Source organism: Temnothorax longispinosus, chromosome 11 (genome assembly GCF_030848805.1).
Source record: "Temnothorax longispinosus isolate EJ_2023e chromosome 11, Tlon_JGU_v1, whole genome shotgun sequence".
NCBI lineage: Eukaryota > Metazoa > Arthropoda > Insecta > Hymenoptera > Formicidae > Temnothorax > Temnothorax longispinosus.
Window position 1 is genome coordinate 11827645 of NC_092368.1, and position 19261 is coordinate 11846905.

Below are 19261 nucleotides of genomic sequence, written 5' to 3' on the forward strand. Positions count from 1 at the left end.
ACGCTTTTTCGTGTCGCAAAATCAAACTCACTACTGTGCCTAAAGAAGTTTCACTTCAATAACTTTCCGCGCAGGAACACAGACACTCACATTGGGTGTCTATCGGTTGATATTAATAACCATCGCGCCGATAATAACCATCGCAAAAATTAAATTGAATTCCAAACATGTTCGCTTGTGGTGGACGAAAGGAGGAGGAGGTGAAGGAGAGCGTGGGCTGAAATGGGATCGAACTTCCTATTCCAGGGACGACACGTCCTAGGTCGGGGTTAATTAGCGGCGCGGCACGCCGCGATTAGCTGGACGCGATCGATCCGTAGCTGCGTGACGGTTCCATTAGCACACCCGGTATGCAGGTCCGGTCGGACACGGATACGTAAGGTATTCGCTATTAAGGGGAAATACGAGCGGATTCCCGGTAATACTACAGCGGAAACTCCATTTACCGCTTCTTGTATGCGTATGCGCGCGCATTATCGCGATATCATCAGCATCGCGATATCATGAATTCAGCGAGCGAAAGTCCATGCAAGTGACGAGCCGTTTAGATCGAAATTAGCAAAAAGTCTGTGAGTCAGTAACTTCACGCGTATTTCTTAGAGATGCAAAACGACATACATTTTTCCAATTAACTGCCACTGTATAATTAGGTAACTTTGCCCCTAACGCCGTTTTTACATCAACATATTTCAATGCTATTTAATTATATTTATTCTTCATCCAAACACAATAATAAAGTCTTTTCAAAAGATCTTCCCAAAGAGTCGGCAATCAGACATTCCCCTATAGATCGCCAACTACGAATTAACTCGTATTCGACATTCAACGTGTTAACAGTGTTGACATAAATGCATTAGCTTATTTAGAGTTTACTTCTGTTGAATCATCCGACTCGTGAGTTTCATAGCAATTGCGAGCGATGATTGCGCCATTGCGCGCATATACCTTTCTAATCGAAAGATGTGCTATTTATCAGGATCAATGTTTCTCCTAACAGATAGCGTGACAGGAAAATTTAAAACAAGTGGCTTCTCAGGAACAAGGTCTTGCCCTAAATTTTCCCGTAACGCTATCTGTTAGAGTCCTTCACTTCGTTACACGAGTGTGTAATAAAATTAATGAGGCGAATTATTATACATTTCCTGCATCGATCTGAACACATGTACTGCGCTTTATCGATAACGCCGACACGAAACGTCAATTTATATTTCCCGTTCTCCCAGTTTTCCCCCTCTTCCCCCATTCATGTTTCAAATTACAGATCGCGCTTTCGAAGAATCGAAAAGTGAGATTTCTGGGTTGATTATGTTACTCGGTCATATTATCACGCGATAGCGCGAGCCATCGTGTACCGCGCTTATCAATCCCAATAAAAGCATAACACGCGTTTCATTGCGATAAAGCCGCCGCGTTATTTTTTGCGGGATATTTTTCACGGCGCTCTCGCGCGCGCTTGCGAAGGATTTCCCACGTCAGTCGCCCGCAGACGAGACGGCTCGCGCTCTATCTCGGGCGCATAATTCAACCCCCCGCGTCCCCATGCACCCCCACGCGTTTATTACGCGTTTTATTTATGCGCATTACGCGGACGACGCGACGCAAAGCGACGCGGCGCCGAACGTGTTTTATGCAAAACGGAGTCATTTTCGTGCAGCGCGTCGCGCGACTCTCTCGATCGCATAATATTCGCGAAAATAACTTCCGCCAGTTCCGCCGTTCTTTTTTCCTTCCCCTTCCACGGTGAGATTTTCGCAACAGTGCAAATTGCAGTCCCGGAGAACGTGAGCGGAATATATTAACCCTCGAACTTTTTATACAACGTCCGGCAAAGTTAAATACTCGACGTTAAAGTGTGTATAGAGTATCCTAAAATATCGTCTCTTTCATTGAATTATCTTTGACTAGAATTTGGAGAATTCCAAGAAAGTTGATATCTCGCTGAGAAGTAAGAAGATTAACGTTATTTTGTTATTCATTAATCGTAATTAATTAAAGATAAAAACGCCATTTACGGTCTGGACTGGATCTTGGTTGCCTATATAATAGCAATATTGTGAATTTTGTATACTTTTTCTAAACTTCAGTAAATGACTGAGCGCCGATTTTTTGTCGATCTTTAAAACAGAGTTCCTAGTTGGAACAGTAATACACGTAGGGGAGACCCCGGGGCAAATTTGACATTAGGCTTTTTGCCAATTTAAATCTATCGTAGAAACTTGCCTTTCCTACTGTAAATGCGTCTTTATGTGCCAGTATTATGGACGGAATTTGGTAACATTTTGAGTTATGGTGCAATTTTTAGCGCGACATAAGAGTTTTTCAAGGTGAAAAGTAATTTTTCTGATCTCTTGAAAATTTCTACTCTTTCATCGAGCTTTACTCTTGCAAACCTATATGTAAGTGATTTTGATGGGAAATTTGATGCTCTATACGAATCCAATAATAGTTTTTGCATATTTTCAAAATTTTCATGTTTTTGGAGTGACAAAAGTGAAAAACGAGGTTCGGGGCAAAGTCGACATCACACCGTTTCATCGGCTTCCAATAACAAACGATGCTTGTCATGCAGTCATATGGCTCATGACAAATGTGTGTGCACGTCCGATCGCGAGTTTACTTGCATAAATTGTTTTTTAGACGTAAGTTTAGATGAAAATAATTAAAAGTTCAACAAGTTTTGTTCTCATTGTTTCCAATGATTGTTTTACTTAATTCCAAATTTTTCTAATACTTTCCAAATACACGATAAACAATGTATTTTCAGTTTCAAACAATAAAAAATAAGTTCCAGATCAAGTTGTGTCGATCAGGCAGTGTCGAGTTTGCATTTTTCAATTTGAAAATTTATCTTCGCATTACTTTTCCTTTCTTGGGGGCAAAACTAAGCGACATCATACAGCAAAACTTCCTGAAGCAATTTTGTACCTAAAGGAACACTCTTTAAATGTGTACCATTGAATTTGCTTGAAAATTTTAATTAATTATTGAAAATTGCCTGTGAAAAAATCGTGTCGAGTTTGCCCCGGTTTCCCCTACACAGTTGCACACCTCTTTCTACCTATCCACCTCTCACCTCTGATCCCGTAAAGTGTAGTGTAGAACAACCGACGAGGCTTGAGAGTCGCGAGTGCGGCCCGCGTAACTCGATACTCTTGCGATATTTTCGACCGTTCGAGAGGAAATCGATATTAAAGAGTGACCAGCCGGAAGCGGGGATAGTGTTCGGCTAGGGGGGTAAAAGAGGGTAAAGAGATGGCGCAAAATTGAAATCACGGAACCTTGCAGGTCCGAACTACAGGGGTAAAAAGAGGCGACAGGGGTGAACCGGAGCGTAACAGGGAAAAGGAGGGGATGAAATAGGGTGGGAAACGGGGTGGACATGTGCCGGCGGGAAAATTGAGCGTTTCACCTGCACAGATTCCATAATTAAAATCAGTTGGTACCCTCGCTCGTCATTGTCCGCCCCAGGCCGGACGTTCAACCCTTCCCACGCACCCTTTGCCGTGCGGCTTTCTCCACCCCGGATCGCTGTCACCCTCCTGTCTACATTCGACATCTCCCGCGCATTTTTGCGCTATTTAACGAGAAAACTTTTCAAATCACATTCGCTGATCCCCCTTTCCCCCGCGACCGTCGACCACCGTCGCGTTTCCCGCCCTCGGCCACCCGCTCGTTCGTCATCTCGCGCGAAAAAATCTGCGGTCTGTAAACGCCTGAAGCGAGCTTAACACCGTAAGTGATAAATTGTCATGAATAACCTCGTACTTCTCATTATCATTTGACTCTATGTTATATAATTATATATTATCATTATCTAATCGAATAGATATACTCTCTAAATCACATAGAGTAGTTTTGCCACTAATATATTAGAGTGATTGCAATAGTCACTCCAAAAGAGAGGGTTGTCACTCTAATTTGACTAAATGCAGGCACTCATAAGATAGGAGTGAATTTTTCATTCAAATTTTTAGAGCGGCTACTTTACCGGAGTGATATGATCTCACTCTAAAGCTATAGTGAATCATGATTCACTAAAATTCGACTGATAAGTGACTCTATAAACAGAGTGAAATTTTCCCACTCAAAATTGTAGAGTGACATAATTCATCATATGAACATTGATCTCGAAAAGAGTGCCCTTTTACTCAAATGAAGTGCGATTTCATTCCAACTGATAGAGTAAAATTTTATTCTTTCTTACAATTAGAGTGGCGAATCACTCAAAGTGCACAGGCTCAATTTTCACGTTACACTTACATTTCACTCGTTTTGAGTGATACTTTATTCTTCGACTTTTAGAGAGTAAAATGCGAAGAAAAATTTTCTAAATAATGGTACTCGTCGCTTTAAGATTCCACCAGTTTCTAGCACTTCCTCACACACGTAAGGAGCAATAATATTCGAAAAGACATCTCATGCACCTTTCGATCAAATAGAAACGCGAAACTCCTGGTATTTAAGGGGCGTCCTTAGGAGGTAGATAAATGACGGAAAATCGGAGAAAGGATGCAGGACGAAGAGGACGCGGGAAGCGGAAGGGAGAAAGAACGAAGTTTCTTGCAGGATTGAGCCCCTCAAAGTGGCTCGACAAGTCGTTATAAATTGTCGCAGAGTCGGCTCCTGATAGGATACTGTGTATATGGCGCGGGGGTATGAGTTGTGGGGTCTGGGTATAAGTTCGACAATCGGAAAGTTCCTTCCGGTGGAAAGGACAAATTAATTCCGCTAAGAACAAAGACGGTTCGGGAATAAATTCACCGTTTTTAGTTGGAGAACCGCATTTTGATAACGTTGCCGGAGTTTGATTGGCTAATTAAGAAGGTTAAGATTTCGCATGAAATCTGAATTTGAATTATTTGAAAAATGTTATTTAAAATTAAACAAATGATAATCTTGAGGACCCGGGAAAAAATGCAAGAGATCTGAACAGATTTGAGCAGATTTCATCAGATCCAATCCACTCAGATCTGGTTTGATCAAAATATTGGCCCTATCTGATCAGATTCAATCAGACATGAGTAGATCTGATCCAATCCTAGAAAATAGAGTCATATATGTAACGAGAATAATCTATTATATCTGCTCAGATCCAATCAGACATGAGTAGATCTGATCCGATCCGGTGTCCATCCACTGTAGAAAATTGTTGTTTTCAAATGTTATTTTTTAAATGTGCTACTTTATTATAAAAGTGGACTCCACGATACAAAAGTTGTGCCGTTCCATGATTTACATAACTTGGCGCAACTTAGCACGACACTGCCGTGTCTGATACCGTTTTTATACCACTGTTCATCAAATAATTTTAAATACGAGAATCAGATTCCGTCGGATGCCATCTATCGGATGCTTTGAGATGCAACATTATGATCTGATCATATATAACCTTATATGACTATATAAGTTTATATGTGATTATATTATTTTATCAGTTTAAATTATAAGGTATGTTTGCAAAATAATTTAAAAGATTTATGTTTTATATATACACATTAATCTTTTATATTTACCTATTATTAAAATTGATTTTTTGACCAAAAATCATTTAAAAGCTTCCCCTTTACAGAGTTAATATTATATTTGATATAATGTCCAACATTGGGTGTAAAAATTAATAATGGACGATTTGAGAACGAAATTTTTATAAGTTCTATACTGGCGAGATCTGATTGGATCAGCAATACAACTTTGTAAGCCAAGATTGGTCTTATCTGGTGAGATCAAGATATGTCTGACTAGGTCTGCTCAGATCCAGCAAGATCGGAAGAGATCTGATTGGATCAGCAACACAACTTTGTAAGCCAAGATTGGTCTTATCTGATGAGATCAAGACATGTCTGGCTAGGTCTGCTCAGATCCGATAAGATCTGAGGCATAACGTCTGCTCGTACTTCAGGAGATCTGAAGCAATCAGATAATGTCCGATTAGATCGGAAGAGATCCGATTGGATCTGCGATTCAATATCGAACGGCGGCAATGGTCAGATCTGGTGAGATCGGATTATAGTTCAGCATATATGGCTGCATGTGATTAAATATGGCCATGCAGATCTGGCGAGATAAAATTGTATCCAATCAGATCTGACTTTACTTGAATTTCAGATCTGGTTGTATCTCATTTTATCAAATCAGACATGGTCAGATCTCATCCATTTTTTCCCGGGAAAATATATATAATTATCTGAATAATTGTAAATAAAAAAATGTCTAATAAATTAATAAAAAATTAAGTATAAAATATTTAATATAAAGAAAACTTAATCCGCCAGTGGTTAAAACAAAATCAATTATTTATTACTCGACTACCTGGCTTAAATTATATATAAGTGCACAACATAAAATTTTTAAATATTCACAAATATTTAAAAAATTATTAAATACTACGAAATATGCATCATTTACGTCAGACAAAAATCAAAAAGTTTAGCGGAAGATTAAAAGTCCGCCAACGTATCAACGGAAAATCGAATATAATTTACCCCCACAAAGGCAGAGCTGAAAAGCTCTGGTTTCACCTTAATTCCTTTCTTTCATTCGTCCTTTTTTTTGTCCCTTCATCTTTCGCCATTCGGAGAAATCTCTCCTTTGTCTCGTCTTTCACAAGTCGTCAAAAATTAATTCCTAATCGAGTTAGCTCTCTTTCCCGGCGCGGAACTCGTTAAAGGAAGTTGCGTCGTCCTTTGTACAACGCCCAACTCCACGAGTATGCTCCTCCACTTTCTCTCTGGATCCTCGCTCAGCATCTATCTAGCTTGCAGTCCTAATCGCATCGAGATAAAAAAGTTCACAAACCATCACCGCTGAAGAAATTATCGCGGTTCTGTTTGTCCGAACTTTTCTATAAAGCGTTCTATAAAGTCGACAGCAACGGATTGGTGTTGCGATCTTATCCCTTTCCGCAAGGAGTTTCGGCATTCGGTCTTGGTTTCTGCGGAAACTCGAAAACATTGATTATTGATTGGGATAATAGCATAATTTATATTGACGATCTTATCAGCGGTAGAATCGAATTCTTCCAGGATATTCTGAAAAAGTGATATTATATCGCGCGCGTTTATCATAGAATGGTTGCAGAATGATTATAAATCGTAGCTCAGAAGTAAAGTTACACAAAAAAAATCAATGAAAAAATAGACGTAAAAGTGAGAGGAGAAGAATTAATTATATGCCGCGAGGCGCAGGAATGCCAGTCGATTTTCATCTGGCGGAAATGGCGAGGCCTCCCCTGCTGCGGGAGTAGGTATCTCGCTTCCACTTTCGACAGGGTAATACCGTTACATCAAAGACCGGGGGCCCCGCGCGAAACTTTTAAGTCACTTTTGATGTAAAGCCGACTGTGCCGCTGCGCAAACTACTTTCCGCCGCCGAGTACTATTTTTCCCAGCGCTCCTTAAACAAATTCCCAGCCATCAACGAGAAGCCGCCGACTCGATGCGGAAAACTCACGGAAGATCACGCGATATATTATTATTTCGCGATTTGCGATTGTTACGATCAGCTACAGTTTTTACTGTAAAAAATAGTCGCTATTACTCAACAATTCTCAATAAGAAATGATATTAGAGGAAGTTGAAGTAATTTGGATCATTAAGCTTTTTTCAAAATATCTTGAAAGTTATTAAAGATAACTAAGCTTTGTTTTCGCTGAGTTGTAATGCCAAATGTTTGTTAAAATGTGTTTTCTTAACAAATTTTGTTTATTACAGTAAATTTAATGTTATAATAAATTTTTCGAAGGTAGATTTTTGTGAAATAATTTGAATCATGTTGAGCAAGGTAAAATACCTAATTAATCTTGTAAAAAAATAATTTTACTCATTTTAAGGCAGATTAATAATTGAATAGTCTGTAATAATTATTATATTACATATTTATTATATTCTAATTTATTTAACAAATTCTAACTTTTGTGCTCTTTGTAACAATGGCATACAAATATATATGTAAAACATATACATGTTTAAAACTTTTACTCATAATAATATATACCTACTTATAATGTACACTTATCATAATATTATTACTCGTGAGAGAAAGAAACAATAAAATATAAAATGCAATACTTATAAAAAGTATTATACAAACTCTTAAAATTGTCCAATATCGCTATTTTTACCTTTTTATCGTACACAATAGAAATGTACATCATATGTACACTTGCTAAATAGACTATACCTTAAAGTTCTAGCTTAGTTTTACTTGCAACAAAAAGCAACTAAGAATCTGTAAAGTAGATTGACTGTAAAATAAAAGTTTATGTATAATAAATAATAAACTTATATATTTATATAAACCTTACGCTGTGTGTGTGTTAGTAGGTGGCTGCGCGTAGAGATGTCGCGTAAGAGAGTGAAGTAAGATGGCGGGCGAAGAGAAGTCACGTTTGTGCGCGCTCGTCATAAGAAATTTATAATTTGTTCAAGTATAACGTAATAAAGCATATCAAGCATAAAATTGTTACGTAATTCCCGCACCCAACACAACCCGGGTGCGTACAGTGTGTGTGTGTGTAAACGATACACACCAAATCTTCAATTTTAATTATTCACTTTGTGACACGTTGTGAGTTGTGACAAGTTGCCACTTTGTACGCTAGGTTAAAAAGTCAGCAGCTAAGGGCTTAAGCAGAATGGCTGTCTTGGCAGTGTTTTATGCCTTAAGTCTTTGTCTTATGTAATGCACAATGCTGTACAGTATTGTGGCTGCGCGTAGAGAATGCACAATGCTGTACAGTATTGTGCGTTACATAAGACAAAGACTTAAGGCATAAAACACTGCCAAGACAGCCATTCTGCTTAGGCCCTAAGTTGTAATACTTACAATTAATAATCTAGATATCGTGATGGTTCACGTTGCTCACGTGTTTTAAATTATCCTAACTTCGTCTTGTTCGTGAAAAAATTATCGATGTATATATCCTTTAATATTTAACAATTTTCAATATATTCTATATCTTGTACAATCTTAATAATAATTAACTTTTTAAACAACTAAACAGATAATTAAATATTTCTTTCATTCAACTTTAAATCATATTTTTCAAATAATACAAATTTAATAAAATTTTCGGACAAAATCTCAATCTTCTTAATTTTCCAATTAAACTGCAGTTAAAAAGTAGTAAAAAAGAGGTCATTAATTATTACGAAATATATTTCTATTATTACCAATTAATTGCGTTGATAATAAACTCGTTTTTCCGCGTGAAATAAGGTTGCGTCTGAAGACGCCCAAGGCGCAAAGGAACACAAAGACATCTCCATCGTCAAATTATTCCCCTTTCTATCCCTAAGAACACCAGGAGTGATATCCCACAGCGAGTAGCAGGCGACCCACATGACGGCAGCACGCGAGCCGTCCGTTTCAGGGTCAGCGGGTTAATTCCCAAAGGTGATTGATCTCACCCGGCCACGAAAGGCTGCGAAGGTGCGAAAGGTAGAAAGAGGAATAAACACGTGTACAGAGTCAATACGGAACGCGATAGTTAGAAACGTAGTGAGGAATACTCCGAAACTGACGTTGAAAAATGCACACGCTCAAAGTTTAGGATTTCATCTTAACAAAGATTCTCACATCAATGCACCAAATTATGTAATTTTGATTTCAAAATTAAAGAACAGGGATTTGTTTCTTGTTTCCGTACACATATACGAAATGTTAAAATTCAATATTAATTGTGATATCCGAGATATTTAATATCACCGATTCAAAAATATTTAATATTGTTAATCGCGGCCCGATTAGTAACAACGTATGAAATCCTAAACATATATCATTAACCCGTCTGTATCCTCGTAATATAAAATAAATTAATCAGTCCCGCAGGACGGAAAAAGAAGAAGACGGAAAAGGCAGGACAAAAGCTCACAATGCTAACGAGCTGGCAATTCGATCCTGCAACAGGACCCAAGGGGCTAACACGAAGTTCTCCTCCTTCTCCACCCCCTAGCCGTTCTTTGTGCACCGGCCTTCTTTCCACTCGCGAACCAAACCCATCCGTTTCTATCTCTCTTTTCCGAGCGCTCCGGCACACTCCATTTAATTCACTCACCGTGAAGAGCCTTCAGGTACGCCTTGCCTGCGTTGATCAGCTGCCTTGCTCCAGGGTTGAACTTATCCAAGATATTCTGAAAAAGAAAAAAGCATCCTTCATAAATTGCATTGAACTAGGCTGAAATATACCGAAATTTAACTTTCTGTCAGCCATCTGGGACTTTAAGGTAGGCGTCTCGCTACGTGCTAGTCATGTGACTGTTTGTAGGTTTTCACGTTCAGAAATATATTTCAGGCAATTTTTGCTAAGGAAAAAATAATTTTATGAATTATGGTGTAAAATTTCATACGTGACAAAGTATGTTACTTTTTCCAAATTATGTGATTTTTCTCATTTGACTCCGTTTTGATCAGCTGATCATGCGAGTCGTCGAGAAAGGTTACAAGTGAGAAAAATACTTTTTGATTGAATTTTGACAAATGACAGGGGTGTCAATCACTATCCAATTCGGCTAAGAAAGACGAGCGCTAGCCCCATAACCTGCAACTACAGTGATTAGCCAGCGGCGTTGGCAAGTCTTCCCAACCTCACCTCGACCAAAAAATATCTGCTCGATTACCGCATTTTCACTAAAAGAAACTAAAAAATTAGCAGCGAAATCTCCGGTAAACTATATATTTTATAGTTGCATTGGATTCTTCGAAATCTAATGTACGAAAAGCAATGTTTCTTCTCACTTCATCTAATCGAAAAATGCGAAAATATGTGATTAAAACCGTGATAGAGCCTTCTTTTTCTGGCCGTCTGTATGAAGTAATGCAAAATTTGTGATTTTCGAGATCGATTTTCTAGAGTAAATAGTCGGTAAGGAGCCACAGAAAAAATCGACTGCGAAGCTGATCATATAATTTGATATAAAATCCGAAATCGAAAACTTTATCTAATACATGCCCTGACGAGACGACTACCTTAAAGATCCAAGCAAAACTTCCTTGCATTTCGTGGAGAGAAGGAAGTGATGTTTGGCATTCCCCCTCCTAAAAAATAGTTGACAGTAGAGGGGTTTTGCTGCCGTAATGACGCCGGTTTCCGTCAATGCGTGTTCGAGTAACAACTCGACAAAATTAAGGCTGTGCCCTAAACGACCCAGACGGCTGACGGCGTTAGTGTTTACCAGCGTAAGTACATGTTGCCCCGGATGTATTGATAGCCAGTTCCCGGGGCGCCCCCACAAGCGCAGTGAAGGACACCCGTGAGGTTTTAGTGGGTAGGCTGCACGTGCCGCTTGCGACACGCGTAGAATCCCACACTCCCCTCGTTCCTCTTCCCGGAGGGCGAGGGGGTCTTCCCCCCCCTGACACCGGAGGGCTATGGGCGTAGCCCGGTAGTTGAAGATTTCCTCACGTTAAAAAAAAAAGCGTAAGTAAATGTATCTTTTTTCGTTTTTTCACTATATTTCTAATAATTTTTGTTAATTAAAGCACTTCTATCATTATTATTAGAGCATTATTTATCAAATGGCGAAAAGAAACGCCGAACAATATGATACTTTTGTACTTTTTATTTATAATTTTCTTTTATATTTGTAACGATATTTTATATAACCAACAATTTTTTACAATAAAAATTTATTTCTAAGCAAAAAAAAGTTAAACTTTATTTTTCTCTGTATCCCCTCTAAAATTTCACAATTTTTATTTGTTAAAATAATTATACTTTTTGGAGTCTCGACCCAAATGAGACTATTCTTTTAAAAGGTCATAGTCTCAAGTATAAAACCCAACGATTATTTTTGTTAAACATTTATTTGTTGCAAATAATAATAAGAAAAATAGAACCGTTATACGATATACAATCAAATTAGAATCAAAATCATACGGTCCAACCTTGGGTCTTTGACAGCCTTATATTAATTTCCGTGTGTATATATATATATATATATATATATATATATATAACATCTAAAAACTGGAAGAAATTTATTGCGAAAAATATTACCTCAGCCAGGATTCGTACCTGAAACCTCTCTCATTCCGTGAAGGGTGTCGTACCAATTCAACTACCGAGGCATGTGGTATATAATATTTATCATAAATCATGCCTCGGTAGTCGAATTGGTAAACGACACCCTTCATGGAATGAGGGAGGTTTCAGGTTCAAATCCTGGCTGAGGTAATATTTTTCGCAATAAATTCTTTACAGTTTTTAGATAATTAAATCGAGTCGATTTAATTCCGGGGAAAGAAGAGTATTAATGTTCTAACGATAGCTGTGTTTCAAGTCCGACAAATAATCGGCACGCAGTTAAATAAGTTGGAAAAATTGGTATATATTAGGGTGGCAATATTTTTGGGTCAAAAATTTGATTTTAAGTCTCACCTCTTAAATTCGTTCTACGAACTCTCAAATGAAGATCCTTGAAGAGCAGGCGCTGTAACTTAATATTTAGAAGTTGCTCAAAGTCTCTAAACATTAAATTTTGTTTTTGAAAAAGTGGTAAAAAACTGCATTTTTCACTCATTTTCACTGCTAAATCTCTTTTAGTTACCTTATTAAAGTACCCATATAGCCATCAAGTTTGAGGTACAACACATGAAACAAAAATGTAAATATAAGTAATTAATGCAATCTTTGGCATAAGATCGTCTATAGCAAATATAAAATGATTTAACAAATTTAACCATTTTTTAACCATCCACGAGTTATAATCTTATTTTGTAAGTAAATATATCAAACGCCACTTTAGAAAAACATTCTATTATCTTCAAACTAAAGTCTCTCTAAAGTTATATGCTATAGCTTAAAAATTAATGGTCGTTAATTGCTTCAAAATATTGCTATTTTATTAAATAGTGCACTTAATGTAACTTTCTACATTAAATCCTTTTATTATTTTGGAAAATAAATTATATTATCAATATATCATTTAAATTAAGTCTACGTTTCCCGCAGGAAGTTTTCATGCATCGCATTTATCAGATTTCATATAGTTTACGCTATAGGTGATTGTTTTAATGAATTTTGTAACGTACTACATACAGTCGGATACTAAGAAAAAAAGGTTGCAACATATGAAATTGGCCGCGTATCGGACCTCTTCTTCTTTCTTGGGTAATGGCTCCGACCCAGCGTCGTTCTATCTTTGTTACTTACTGAAAATTGAACAAGGACAGAACGCGACGCAGGTGTGCATCCGAGTGAAGTTTCCAAACGCAGCCTAAAAGGTTGCAAGACATTGAACGCGTATCGGATCTCTTCTTCTTTCTTAGGAGCCATTACCCAAGGAAGAAGAAGAGGTCCGATACGCGGCCAATTTCATATGTTGCAACCTTCTTTTTACTAGCCGACTGTACACTCTGCCGGCAGGAATGCCTGGACATAATACATATACATATACATGTACGTATATATCATGTACATATCAAAATGTCCAGGCATTTCTGTCGGTCAGTGTATGTACAAAATTCATTAAAACAATCACCTATAGCGTAAACTATATAAAATCTGATAAATCCGATACATGAAAACTTCCTGCGGGAAACGTAAACTTAATTTAAATGATATATTGATAATATAATTATATATATTATAAATATATATATATATATATATATTTATAATATATATAATTATATATTAATAAAAAAAAAAAATATATATATATATATATATATACATATATATATATATATATATATAATATATATATATATATATATATATTATTTTCCAAAATAATAAAAGGATTCAATGTAGAAAATCACATTAAGTGCACTATTTAATAAAATAGCAATTAACGACCATTAATTTTTAAGCTACAGCATATAACTTTAGAGAGACTTTAATTTGAAGATGATAAAATGTTTTTCTAAAGTGGCGTTTGATATATTTACTTACAAAACAAGATTATAAGCAGTGGATGTTTAAAAAATGGTTAAATTTATTAAATCATTTTATGTTTGCTATAAACGATCTTATACCAAACATTGCATTAATTACTTATATTTACATTTTTGTTTCATGCGTTGTACCTCAAACTTGATGGCTAGGTACTTCAATAAGGTAACTAAAAGAGATTTAGCAGTGAAAAATGCAGTTTTTTTTACCATTTTTCCGAAAAAAAATTTAATGTTTAGAGGCTTTGAGCGACTTCTAAATATTAAGTTACAGTGCCTGCTCTTCAAGGGTCTTCATTTGAGAGTTTATAGAACGACTTTAAGAGGTGAGACTTAAAATCAAATTTTTGACCCAAAAATATTTCCACCCTAAAATATATATATATATATATATATATATATATATATATATATATATATATATACACAGGGTGGCCTATTTTAAAAGAGGCAGGCAAATATTTTAAAATATATGAAACATACGGAAAAACGTTTCAGACAAAAGTTGTTTGGTTCGAAGGGGGACATAAGATAGTGGTCATTGGTTTGACCTTGGATGGTCGTTTAAAGCTCACGTGAACGACACCTTTAATTTCTTAAATGAAAACCCCTATTTTTCAATGCATATTCTTGTAGCTAATCTCGAGAGCTTTTCAAAACACTATAATAAAGGCATAGTTCCTTTAAGAAAAAATATGTGCAACACGCATCTACATACTTTTTCTAAAAGCAACTATATATATATATATATATATATATATATCTTAGAGTGTGTCATTTTGGGGCAACTTTTTTTTTCATTTCACGAATAGCATATATACTTCCAAGAAGGTAAAATAAGATACCTGTTAAATTTTTAGCCCTTAATATTAATATTAACAGGTCGCTCATCGCGATTTTTTATTTTTCATTTAGTAAGATAAAAAAAATTTATAACTATCTAACAAACAGTAATACAGCATTGCGTCACATAGATTTTCTGTAGTAAATTTGCCGCTCTACAAAAAAGATCTCTTATCATTTTTTCATAAATTCAACCGTTCAAAAGATATTCAAAGTTAAAGTTTGATAAATTTTATAAAACTTGTTTTTGCTTCTTATGAATTTTGTATCATATCGATTATAAAAAATTATAAAATAATCAATACATATTTTTGTAGAAAATTTAACGATCTACAAAAAAGGTCTCTTATATTTTTTTCATAAATATAACCATTTAGACGATATTAAGGTTTATACTTTGAACTTTAAACCTTCATCCTTCATGGGTGACGGAGGATTAAAATTAAAACAATCTCGATTTTTTATTGCGTGAATTATTTGTCCACCTTAAATAATTAATTATAAGCAACCTACACAAAATCCAAAATAGCCAGGAATGTTTCAAATATTTATTTAGGGCGTGCTCTAAGTAAGACCGAGAAAGGATTCCATAACCAATTCTAAAATCCTTCGATTTCCCTCTAGATCCTCTAGTTTTCTTTAACATCGTAATAAATACATACACACATTTTAACTTTACAACTCTCTCATTCTCTATCGCTTCAACTTTCACTATGTAAATAAATTGCTTGCGAAATATTCGCTTTGGTAAACAGCCGCTGTCTCGATACATTTTTCAAATGTTAATTGATTGCGTCAGCTAATAATCACTAATAGAAAACGATGACTTTTCAAAAGATAATATCGACACACACGCGGGCTGCCGTCTTGCTTGAATGTTGACGCGCGAATAATAGTGCGGCGATTTTATATACGTATTTTATACACTTTACGCGTTTATATAAAATCAAGAGACACGGTAGTGTCTCGTGCCAAGTACACGTGGAGCGAGACCGACCGTGACTCTTTTACGCGATGCGACGGGTTGCGAGTACCCGAGATGTTGAGATCTCGATAACGAGTGAACGGATCAAGTTCTAAGTAGGCTTGATCGATAGCTTGGGGTCCAATTAGGGGGGGGGGGGTTTCTCTCATAATATTCTGCTACGTGCCCTACGAGCGGAGATATTGTGACGCAAAGTCAAAATGTGAAAATTTTATTTTAAGATACTTCTTCTTCTTCTCCTCCTAACGCCGACGTCTCAATATTATTATGATTATTATGGCGTTTTCGATTTACTACTCGACCCGACTCGGGTCGCATCAATGGACGGAATACATACATAGATATGTATGTATTCCACGTCAATGATTCTAGAGTCCTGTATACATGATGCGACCCGAGTCGGTTTGAGTCGCAAATCGAAAACGCTATTAGAGAAATGTCACTTTCACTTTTTCGACGCTAGCGGCGCAGGTATCGCCAGTTTCGATATCGCGCGCGTATTTCGAAATTAGGTCGATAGATTTATCGGTCAGGAGGAAGATTTCTATTTAGGTAAATTAGGTATATATATATATATATATATATATATATATATATAATATATATTGAGTCAATTGCTTCATGTTTATCTGGAGAGATTTCGTATCCTTATTACATCGTATTACCACCGCTGCCGGAAAAGAAGGTTCTCTACGCTTGGCAGAAAGTGCCGCTAGGGAATTTTTAAGTCGATTCTTATGAATCGATGTCTACGTGTCCCAGGTTGCCGATGACGAGGTCCACATAGTGCGCTTTATATTTTTCGGTGTCCAGGTGTAATAATACGTTGAATTCGATGTCTACGTGTCCCAGGTTGCCGATGACGAGGTCCACATAGTGCGCTCCGTAGTTTTCGGTGTCTAGGTGTAATAATACCTCGAATTTGATGTCTACGTGTCCCAGGTTGCCGATGATGAGGTTCACCTAATGCGCTTCGTAGTTTTTGGTGTCTAGGTGTATTAATAACTTTAAATCTGAATGTAGGACACGTAGATATCGAATTCAAGGTATTAATACACGTAGACACCGAAAACTACGGAGCGCACTATGTGGACTTCGTCATCGGCAACGTGGGACACGTGGACATCAAATTCAAGGTATTAATACACCTGGACACCGAAAACTATGAAGCATACTATGTGGACCTCGTTATCGGCAACCTGGGACACCTAGACATCGAATTCAAGCTTGATTCATAAGAATCGATTTAAAAATTCCCTAGCGGCAGAATTAAAATTATGTCATGACATAATAAAAATTCGCTGAATTAAAATTATGTCTAGACATAATAAAAATTAGACGAATAATAGTAACCTTTCGAAAGTAGAGGTTTTAAGCTTGAAATTTAAATTTTATTCATTTTTAACAAAGTTACAGCTGCTCGAATTTTGCCTATTTTTAAAGATAAAAGTGTTTCTTCAATTTTTGTGAGAAATGTATAATTTACTTTTACTTAAATATTATTAATTTTTATGTATTTGTTGTTATTGATAATTTTGTGAATAATTAAAAAATAAAAAATAAAAATGTTTTGCAGATCCTTGCTTAACACCACAAAATAGGTGATATCAGTACAAAATTACCTTTTTCAAAAAAGGTAAAAAAGTGCCAAGTACACGTAATGTATTTTGTAAATTCAAAAATCTAACCTAAGTGGTAGCTTTATATCTTTTTCACAAAATTATATTACCTAACTTAACTCAAGTGACATGTATTTCAAAAAAAGATGTGAAATCTTTAAATTAAATTGCGCCAATTGTAAAGAGAATATGTATATTGCTTTGAAAGATAATTGTTATGCAACTACTTTAAAGAAATAAAACCCAAGTGGTGTCTTCGTATTCCTATTCAAGGGTCTTCCTATTCTAAACCCAAGTGATAATAGCTTCTTAATTCTCTTTAATAAATTTTTAATATTACAAATAATCATTTTAATTACAAAGAATTAAAGAAGTAACAGTACAAAGTAAAAATATTTAATTAAAACAAAATAAATACATTTTTCTTGTAAAAAAACTTGGCGCTGCTTTTTTACTCCTGTCACATTCCTCCCTAAAATATGTTTATTGTTTTTTATACAATCAAAAATCTTAGTACTAATGTTTAAATTTCAAAGTCTAGCAGCGCCAAGTTTTTTTACAAGAAAAATTTATTTATTTTGTTTTAATTAAATATTTTTATTTTGTACTGTTACTTCTTTAATTCTTTGTAATTAAAATGATTATTTGTAATATTAAAAATTTGTTAAAAAGAATTAAGAAGCTATTATCACTTGGGTTTAGAATAGAAAGACCCTTGAATAGGAATACGAAGATACCACTTGGGTTTTATTTCTTTAAAGTAGTTGCATAACAATTATCTTTCAAAGCAATATACATATTCTCTTTACAATTGGCGCAATTTAATTTAAAGATAAAACAAACGCGCATTTTCGTGCGTCTGTTCTTCCAAGAAATATTGAAAATATTATAAGATAAATAGATAATATAATATCACCAAACTTCAATTGACTATAACTGGCATATTTATTCACAAAAAATCACAACGTTTTGGTCCAATTTCGACTTCTCTTTATTTTCTACACTATATTTTACTAACACTGACATTATTATATTTTACTGACAACGCACAAATTATGAGTCACTTAAATTTTCCACTTTTATAGTTCCTTTGTTATTTATAATATTTAAGCGATTGTGATACAAAAATGGTATTTTTTTTCCTAGTCTTCAGTTTCTGACTTGCGGGTAGAGTCTCACGAATTGCCTGTCGAATGCTTGTGTAAGAGTTCACCTGAAGAGGGTCCAAATTTGGACCGAAACGTTGTGATTTTTTGTGAATAAATATGCCAGTTATAATTAATTGAAGTTTGGTGATATTATTTTATATTCACTGGCGGAAAAAACTTTTCCATTATTGATAAATAGATAAGCCGGCTACCCCTTGTATTTCAAATTAATTCAACAGGCTGTTATCGCGCATTTTCCATCTTGATGCTCTCGTCAACGGTCCGCAATAGAAATATTTCAACAAATACGCGATAGGAACGATAGGAACATTGCGTTGTAATAGGGAATGCATAAATTATTTGCCAACAGATAATTGAGGATAATAGCGTAAATTAATGGCGGGAAATGCAGTTAGGACTGATATGCTCGGCTTTCCAACCGAAGAGTTATAACAGACTTTGTTGCGATAACAAATACAGAAATTATTTAGCAGTAAACGACCGATAGTATAAATTGGCTATCAAACTTGAGCCGTTGCGGATTCACGAAACTTGGCAGCCAGAAAGCAGAATTCAATAATTCGGAGAATTGAGGTTTAGAGTACGCAGTTTAAGAATCAAGAATTATGAAAATTTCTCGTAATTAAACGTTCTAATTAAAAACTTCTTGATTTCGGAATTTCCAAAATATCTAAAAATTCAGAGATTTCAGTTAAGTCCATTTTGAATTGAGATTGATGCCTTTTTTTGCAAAAATGTAAATCTAGAATTTT

The 19261-nt window shown here is 35.7% G+C and overlaps 1 protein-coding gene across 2 annotated transcripts in view; it reads right to left on the bottom strand.

Moving 5' to 3' along the window:
- Nucleotides 1-19261, bottom strand: part of Irsp53 (Insulin receptor substrate 53 kDa) — a 132586-nt gene that overhangs the window by 83545 nt on the left and 29780 nt on the right. For both annotated transcript variants that reach the window (XM_071792749.1, XM_071792750.1), the window contains exon 3: nucleotides 10055-10130. In XM_071792749.1, coding sequence (XP_071648850.1) covers nucleotides 10055-10130 — 76 coding nt within the window. The remainder of the gene's footprint in view (nucleotides 1-10054; nucleotides 10131-19261) is intronic.